This window comes from Coenobita brevimanus, chromosome 112 (assembly GCF_032717465.1).
Source record: "Coenobita brevimanus isolate Jiangsu-jjx chromosome 112, ASM3271746v2, whole genome shotgun sequence".
In the NCBI taxonomy this organism is placed as follows: Eukaryota; Metazoa; Arthropoda; class Malacostraca; order Decapoda; family Coenobitidae; genus Coenobita; species Coenobita brevimanus.
Window position 1 is genome coordinate 806979 of NC_137065.1, and position 9004 is coordinate 815982.

The following is a 9004-nucleotide window of genomic DNA, read 5'->3' on the forward strand; positions in this document are numbered from 1 at the left end:
AGCCCTAGGCTCCTACGCTCCTCATGGGGCACTGTAGGATTGGATGATGGATGGATGGATGGATGTATTCTTGCCATCTCTAGATATTCAATTTAGGGGAGGCCTACAACTTGAGGGGTTAGATATGAGGGGCTCTAGAATAACCCCAGACATGCCAAACTCAGTCTATCTATCAACAGAATTACCAGATGTCTTCATCCTGTAAGTGGTGGCCAAAAACAAATTACCACCATGTTGTTCTGTCCTCTGCCATTTGGTTGCCCCTCATATATTTCTCCACTTCATCCTTGCATCCCTGGTCTTCCCCTCCCCCTCTCCCCTCTGCCTCACTCGTATACTTTTATAGTCAGTCTCTTTCTCCATCTTCTTCACATGGACAAACCACCTCAAAGTCCCGTGGCAGAAAAAGACAGTACTATGGCTCTACATTCTTTTCATAAAACTGCGTGATTAGCTTTGTATTCTAATGTTAATCTCTTATGACGACTCAGCATTCATGACGGGGAGATGGCAATTTTGGATCATCAGAGGAAAAGGAGCATCAGTATAGTATATCAATGGCCTGATTACAGTGAAAATGGTGAAACTGGGCAGAGGGAATTAACATGAAAAGAAGTTACGGCAATGAAACCTCAGAGAGAAAGAGTAAAATATCTTCCTTCCCTTCTTTAAACACTTACAAAAAAGGGTTGAATATCATCATCATCATGAAGAAGGGGCAAATGCTGCGGGGCACATAGCCTCACTCACCCTCTGACTGCACCCATGCGGGTCCTTCTGTGCAACCCTCCAGGCAGTGACTCTTCCCACTCTAAGTATCTCCCAACAAGAGTGATCGACCTGCTCCAGCCATGAGTTACGTGGCCTTCTCCACCATGAATTAACTCTTTCAGAGATCACCCTTTGTGCAGGAACAGCCTCAGGGAAGTGGGCCATGTGCCCATATGGCTGGAGTTGGCATTGACGTATCATGTGGGTAATATGCCTCAATTCAGTCGCGTGGCGTTGTTGCTCGTTACACACCCAGTTATACCAGCGATATCCCACGATCCTGTGATGACACTTAGTACCAAAGGAGCCAATTCGCCGCTTCAAGTCACTGTTTAGTGTCCATGCCTCACAGCCATAAAGTAAGACAGGGAGCACCAGCACCCTAAAGGTGTGAACTTCCGTCCTTCTACACAAATAACAGCAGCGCCAAAAACCCGTATTGAGTGTTTTTTAATTGGCTGAATCATGCTTGTTAAGTATCTAAATTGCTCCTGCAGCCCAATTCTAAACTGGACAAGAACCCAGTGGAATGAAAACTACTGTATAGCTGCCCTTCTGTTGCATTCCACCATCCTTCTTTTAGGGGACAGGGAGGGTAATGAAGTATGTTTGTATAACCTGAATGCAGCGCCACTCTGACTGGTGCCACCACAGGAAAGCATCCCTCTCCAGCACACAACATATACCAATAGATAAAATGTCTATCTATCTACACGTATCTATCTATACTGACAGACACCTTCCTCCACTAAGGGGTAGCCACAAACAAATCGCCTTTGCATCACTCTAAATTTTGCCATTACCAAATAAACATTGGGTAACATAACAACTATGCAAGCCTTAATATGATAGCTACCTTTAATAACTCGTCACTTTATCTTTAAATCGGTATTCATCACTCATTATCCATGGTAGCCCAACTTTGGTGTTTCAGTGACTACAGTAATTTGGCCAAAATATTGATCTTGGCACACTGACATTTAAACCTACCAGCATCACACAACCACACAAAGAATGTATGCAATTATTCTAGTTTTGTGTTATCCTTATTATCATCATCATCACATGCCTCTCTTACTGTCTCAAATACTCCTCTTCCTTCTCTCTCACCAATATATTCTCCACTTTCTTCCATACCACATAATGTTTGCCTCTCCCAGCAGTACCCTCTCTCCCTTTCACTCACCTGTGTACTGTATTTTGCTATTCATCTCTGACTTCAAGCCCACAGACAGCAATACAGTGCTTTATAAAGTCAGCCGTGGGCTTTTTCGGTGAGGTGTGTGTTGTGTTGGGGTAGGGGTGACAGGCTTCAGATAAAGGCCAGGGATGGGCTGCAGAGGCTCCTGGCTCAAACATTTGGGGAGGAACCCATATACAGATTACAGCTATTACAAGTCTGACAGAGGGTGTCGTGTCAGACTTGTCTAGTCTTGGTGAGGTACAAGTTATTTTTTACACTTACTCATCAGTACACCAATGTATTTCCCGACTTCACACTTGACAAAGTAATGCTCTAGTCTGCCTTAGGTTTCTCCTCTGTGTCTTGGTGAGGTGTGTGTTGTGTTGGGATGGGGGTGACAGGCTTCAGGGGAAGGCTTGGGACAGCTGGTGGTGTCTCTTGGCTCAGACACTGCGACAGGAACCCATAGATAGACTCCCGGTACTCCTCTGGATGCACTCTGGGTATAAAAACACCAGGCTGTTAGAAAGCTTTACCAGCACGTTTTACAACTGATCTGACATTTATGAGAAGTCTTTATGTAATGGCACTGATATAATTGGGTGGTTCCACGGCCCAAGCATACAAACATCTCTCAGACCCCTCATTATTCCCTGAAAGGAGGATGGTGAATTGGTGAAGGAGCGCTACTTCAGCCAGCAGTTCACCAGGTTCAATTTTCAGATGAACGTGGGGCTAACAGCTACAACTACTGTACTACCACATCTGAGTAGTGGAAGTTGTAAGCAAGTTTCTCATTTATGAAGATGACGATTTAAGAATGGAACCCAAATACAGACTCGATATTCCTCTTGATGCACTCTGAAAAAGGCAACACCAACGGGTTTGAAAGACTTAATGCAGTATTATTACATCCATCCATCCATCCATCTATCATCCACACTTATGTTGCCCCATGAGGAGCATAGAAGCCCGAGGCTAGGCAAGTTGGTCTTGACATTTAAAATGAGAGTGGCCAGGCTCACTCATCTCTGGGTGGCACTGTGTGAACAGTAAACCCCAAGCTCCCCTTGGACAGAAAACTATGCAGGCTCAATCCGGCTGGGATAGTATTATTAAGCCATTCATGTGGAAAGCTCTGTTCTTCCTTTCCTTCTTTTTTAATGGCTTCAAATTCTTTCACTGCATGGTACTATTTGCAAGACAAACTAGGGATTCATAATTATTATCCTAAGACCTATTCCCACCCAAGTCCGTCCTTTGCACCTATACAGTACAAAATATAAATTTTGCATGCTCTTCCTTTCATTATTTGTTATGCTACAAATTCTTTCACCAAATGGTACTATTTGCAGCACAAACTAAGGATTCTCATTAGTCATCACCACAACTGCCACCAGCCTCATCATCATCACCACAGTCATCACCTGTAATGCTGCACGTGGGGTGAATCGGTCCAGCATTTTGCTGTCACTGCCACCCCCAGCTTCTGGCGCTCAGCAATAAAGTACTCCACATCTTCATAGCTGATCAGTTTATCCGCCTTTGAGTACAGGAACAGCTGTGGCCATCTTGAAGACTCCTTGGGAAGGGAAGGGAGAAGAGAAGATTAAAAATGGTAACCATTCATCTATCCATCCTCTAAATTTGTGTTGCCGCATGAGAAGTGTAGGAGCTCAGGGCTAAGCAAGTTGGTCCTGACATTTACGATGAATTATGACCAGCCTCAATCATCCCTGAGTGGCATTACGTGAGCAATAAACCCCAACCACCCCTTGGATATGAACCAACACAGGCTCAATCTGGTCGGAGTGCCTTAATTACCCACTAAACTACCACGCGTCATAGTTTGATGATATGGTTGCCTTCCAGCATAGTAAATGGTTTCCTGGTGTACGGGAAACCATTTCAATAGCAGTAAATCTCATACTACCCTCTTCCCAAACAAACTTCCCAAAACACATGAGTCTGTCATTGGATGTATTTATCATTTTATTAATAAATTTGGTCAAACAATGTGACCAAAGATAAATCATCTTCTCCAAACACATGAGTCGTCAGAGAACGTATTCATCAATTTATTAATAAACTTGAGCAAAAAATGTGACCAAGGATAAATCACCATCATTATCCGACTACCTCACAAGCACGACCAACTGCACTTTTCCCCCTCTTCTGTAGATGGACTGTAATTACTGAAATGGAATTTAACAAAGTAATCACTGGTCTGGCCGGAACTCAATCCCTACTCACACGCTCCAAGTGTGCGTATGTTACGACTCGGCCAAACAGAGGAGCCGCCATTTGCCTACCGGTAACATGGGCATTTATAGACTCCATTGCAGCCTTCTTTTCTCTCCTTGGTTATTAATTTGGTGAGTTTCGAACACACATGGTACTGTAGCACTGGAGGCCACCATTGGGGACACTGCGGACCACTGGATGTAAGGACAAGGATGCTGTCAGCTAACAAAGGCACAACATCAAACTGCCAACCAAGCCTCACCTCAAATCCTACACCGCTACCAAACAATGTAATAACTGCAATGAAACTTAACAAAATATCGCTGGTCGTGCAGAGATTCGATCCCCAGCCCATGCACTCCACATGCGTGCGTTACCACCAAACCAAACAGAGGATCCCCCCTTTGCATACCTGCAATGCGGGAATTTATAGACCCCATTACAGCACTTAAACAAATAAAAATAGTGCTTGTATACAGTAGTGAAAGAGGATGCATTACCTCTACCAGTGCCCATGGTGGATGGTTGGGTAGTTTGCCGGATATGATGGTCCACAACACCGATATAACCTTCCAGCTCAACAGGTATACCATCATGCCCACTGATACACATATTTTCTTCCATTTTGGTCCTGGTGTTGCCTCATAGGCTGCCCTCACACCTGCAAATACATCAGTTTATCAGTTTAGTCGGTCATTGAAAGACACCATGTCTTCTCTTAAGGAATCCTCATACTAAGGTTGGCTATGGTACAGGTGATGTCATCTATGAAATAAAAACTCAAAAGAAGTGCCAAAACCTGCAAAAGACTTCCAACAGTTGCTGGAAACTTGGGAATGCTTAGTTATCATAAATACTCAAACCCCCCTATACAGTCTTCCCATATGTGGTGGTTTGCTTATACAAACTTAAGCATTTCAACACTTTAAAAAATATATGATCATCTTACTTATATGATCACTACGATCCTCTGTAAAGCCCTTTTATTTATTTATTTTTATTATTTTTTTTTAAATATACAACTGCTACATTCGATACACTGTATGACTGATCATTATCCAATTAGTTTTACATGAAAGTAGCCTAATCGTATAACAGGCTTTGAGTATACTGTAATGTACAGTATTTGGATTAAGAATACTCAGTGTTACTGTAAATTTAAATACACTAACTACAGCACATATCCTACATTTTACTTGATAAATATACCTCATTCTTCCGGATTAGACCTTGTCACTGCAAGAGCAAGTTTCTGTCCTTGTCTCTGATTGGTCTGACATAGGAATTTTGCCACCAGATCTGCTTTAGGCTGGCCTTACTATAGTCACAGCATGTGAGTCTGGTGTCAGTATTGTACCCTGGCAACCTGCCAGTCAACAGTGAGTTCAATTTTATATGATACACAAATCATTTTATTATACATGTACATGAATATCATTATACATTAATCACGTGTATCATATTATACGCAAAACTGGGTGAACAGTTGACGGGTAGGTTGCCAAGGCACGATAATGAAACCTTCAGACTCGCGCGCCACGACTATACAGTAGGCTGTATATTCAGTTTCTTTTCTCTGTAGCTCTGCTGCTGTACAAGAGGCCTCCAGCAATTGGTTCTTTCTTTTTTGTTTCATTACCCTCACCATCATCCTTTGTATCATCATCATCATCATTATCCAGATCTCGTTTTCCCATCTAAGGATGGGGTAAGGTAGGGTCCAGAGAGCAAGAAAAAACCTGATTTTACTAAACAAATACCCAGCTGAACAGGTCACACTCCCATTCACTCACCATTTAAACTCTTGGAATCCTGACTCCACCTGCCAGGCCTAAGCATCCACACTCACCACTGTATATTCTTCTAGGGGCTGGTGTACTATCAAATATGCATCCCCTGACTGAGATCTGAGGCATTCCGGGTTCGGCCATGGCTTGTGTGAGATAGTAATAGAGAATGGAGCCATTGTTGCTGAAGACATGGAAGAAGACTGGGTGCTGATGGAGGCTCATGTCCTGTAGAAGGGCCACTAGTTTGCGTGCAATGGGCATCAGGCGTACTCTTGAACGAATGAATACGTACGACGGCGGTGATGTGTAGCGAATTGTAATGCACCTGTAAGAAAGGGAGACAAAGGATAAGATTTTGGATGTTACGGGTTACACCAGTAGCAATAGCAGAGCAACCCTGATCTGACTCACACTCCTTGTAGATGCTGCAGTATTTGGCTTAATGTCAGTCCTGTGCCCCCAGCCACCCCAGCAGGAACACAACCAGCTCACGATCTCCACTATTCCCATTCACGAATATGGGACTGTCCTCCTCCTCTATTCCCATTCACGAATATGGGACTGTCCTCCTCCTCCTCATCATCATCATCATCATCCCAACTTCCTTTTTCCCCACTTTCCCCTTACCTGCTGGGCAATGGTTATATCAAAAGCAAAATTTATCGATCGGTGACGCCAGGTGTCAGATATGACAGCAAATGTTTTCATGCCATATCTGAAGTGGCCGCCACTTGATCTCGTCACCAAAGGGTCGGAAGAGACTCCCACCCAGGGCAAGCACCCTTCAGTTGTCTCTAAGACTTTGCTAGGCGTGGAACGATGTTTTCTTAAACCTCTCATCCGATTCCGTTCCTGCCTCACGTGGACCCCTTGCCTCATTCACCCCTGCCAAGCCCCTTTCCAAGGATATTAGGAAAGGGCTCAGTGATGGTGCCATAGGATGTGCCTTGGACGCAACTGTCTAAATTATCTAGTAATGGAGAAGTTATCACACCGAGAATGAAGCCAAAGTTGGGGCTGCACTCACGTGCATGAATACATCCTGCCTGGTGCACTAAAAGCTAATCATCATCTTCACATCTTTACTCTTTGACGTGACCACTTACAGATCTGGGGATGTTTTTATTTGCAAGAAAAAGTGTTGGTGAGTAATATGATCTTTAATTATATACCTGGGCATGCTTTTATTCACGAGAAGATGAGTTGGCGAGTGTTGTAATATGGCCAACAATTTGTTTCCCTAACTACCGGTACTGTACTGTACTTTACAAGACATTATGGTTTGAAAATAGACTGTTTAAAAAAAAAATGTCAGTAGTGAGAGGACGACCATGTTATAGAATGTCTGGCATCTAGGAATTAAGGACAAATTGAGGTAGGGTTCAGAAAGCATGGAAATGGAAAACACAATAAACAAGGAGTTAATCAACAGTAACATTGTGATCTGACCCGCGCTCCTTGTAGATGCTGCAGTATTTGGCTAAGTGTCGATCTTTTGCCCCCAGCCACCCCAGCAGGAACACAACTGGCTCAAGTTCACCATTGCTACCGCTCACAAATACGAAATCATCATCCTCTTCCTCAGGCCTGTAAGACAGGTAAATCACCCATTAGCCGAATCAAATGGTCTGATGGTGGTTAGAATAATGTAGTGCATTGTAGTTAAAAGTCTGTCATCATAAAAGCAAACTACTCAAAAATGCATTCACTCTCTTCAGGCTGCTGCCAAAACTTGAATGAGTACTTAAATTTACTACTATTATAGCACATACATGCTTCAACTATGCTAATTATTTACTCTGATGCTCTTGAGAGCCGAGTCGGGATTTTTAAAACCCTTCGGTTTTACTGCAGTTGACAAGCCTGCTCTCTCAGAAAGACTAGTGATGAGCAGCAACTACTGACCATATTACATGAATCATCAATAAATAAATTGCAATAGACATCCAAGCTGTGAGTAGGTCAGGCTTTATGTGGGAAATATGATTTTGTTATTCTACTTTATTGTCTGTTGTCTAACTTAGATTTGTAAAAGCTTGTTTCTGGGGCAAGAGGCTACAACTTGGAAACTAAAGTCAATCCTCTTTCATCTGATGGAACTAAGCAACTCCCACAGTTTGAGTGCAGAAAGTTATCGTTGCATGTATTTTGATAAGCCTTGGTTATCAGGGAGGAACAGGTCTCCCTAATTACTAATCAAATCAACCGGACAATCCGACACTTGGCCACTAGTCAAACTAACAGGGATTTTTGTCATATGCACATAATACCATGGGGAAAACACATTTATATTTCCAAAATCTGGTGATATGGCAATGCAAGAGTTGTAAGCGTGACGGGCAATCTAACCGTGATGGTGCTGTACGCTGAATCTCCCTGGGTGTAGGAGTCGGGAAGGTGATAAAATACTCCAAGTCGTCCTCCATCCTCTTCCTTTATTTCCCCAGGTCGTGTGTGGACAGCTAAGGGGTCTTACTGGCCAGGAGAGGGCGAGGAAGTACGGCCCTGGCACCTGTTGGGGATCTTACTAAGGTTTTCCTATCCTGTACACACCGGGTTGATGTCGTCTGTTTGTTTTGGGTCAACCAGGACAGGAATGCAAGGTAGAGTGACATCTTGGTTTTCTGTAGCATCGACTTTAAATGCAGTCAGGATTTAATGAGATAAGGTTTGGTTAACATTGCCTGTTGTATTTTTATTTATGCTAATGACATCAACATGAAATTTTAGATAAATGTAAAACAGTCACTATACAAAAACTGCCCCAGAATTGAGATAGGCCCAGGGAATCTCCAGTCCTACCCCGCGCACTTTGAAAACTGATGAAATCGCCCAGATGTTCTGTCATCCCGTTAATAAGGGGTAGCCACAAACAAATTGCCTCCACGGCGCCTTCTCTGCCATTGCCCCCCCCCCCTCTACAAGTCGTAACCCTCTCTCTTCTTCATCTGGGCCAGATTAAGGTGAAAAATATAATTTTATGGAAGTAATCTCGGAAGGGAGGTGTGACAGGCAG

At 43.3% G+C, this 9004-nt stretch overlaps 1 protein-coding gene across 1 annotated transcript; it reads right to left on the bottom strand.

Annotated features, from left to right (window-relative positions):
* Nucleotides 1–1678: 1678 nt before the first annotated feature.
* On the bottom strand, nt 1679–8560 carry LOC145417988 (transmembrane protein 53). Its single transcript, XM_080286528.1, has 6 exons — nt 8338–8560; nt 7438–7575; nt 6048–6313; nt 4699–4859; nt 3382–3536; nt 1679–2453 (listed from the first exon to the last, which is right to left on the bottom strand). Exons 1-6 carry the CDS (start codon nt 8412–8414, stop codon nt 2288–2290), a joined length of 963 nt encoding a protein of 320 aa, XP_080142654.1. The 5' UTR covers nt 8415–8560; the 3' UTR covers nt 1679–2287.
* Nucleotides 8561–9004: the final 444 nt, after the last annotated feature.

Bases quoted from the DNA above. Each gene is read 5' to 3' on its own strand.
- LOC145417988 (XM_080286528.1), bottom strand. From the start codon at position 8,414: ATGGAGGACGACTTGGAGTATTTTATCACCTTCCCGACTCCTACACCC. The intron at 4,860-6,047 runs GTGAGTGTGGAT...ATGTATTTGCAG, and splicing joins CCCTAGAAGAATATACAGTG to GTGTGAGGGCAGCCTATGAG. The intron at 3,537-4,698 runs GTAATGCATCCT...TCCCTTCCCAAG, and splicing joins CACCATGGGCACTGGTAGAG to GAGTCTTCAAGATGGCCACA.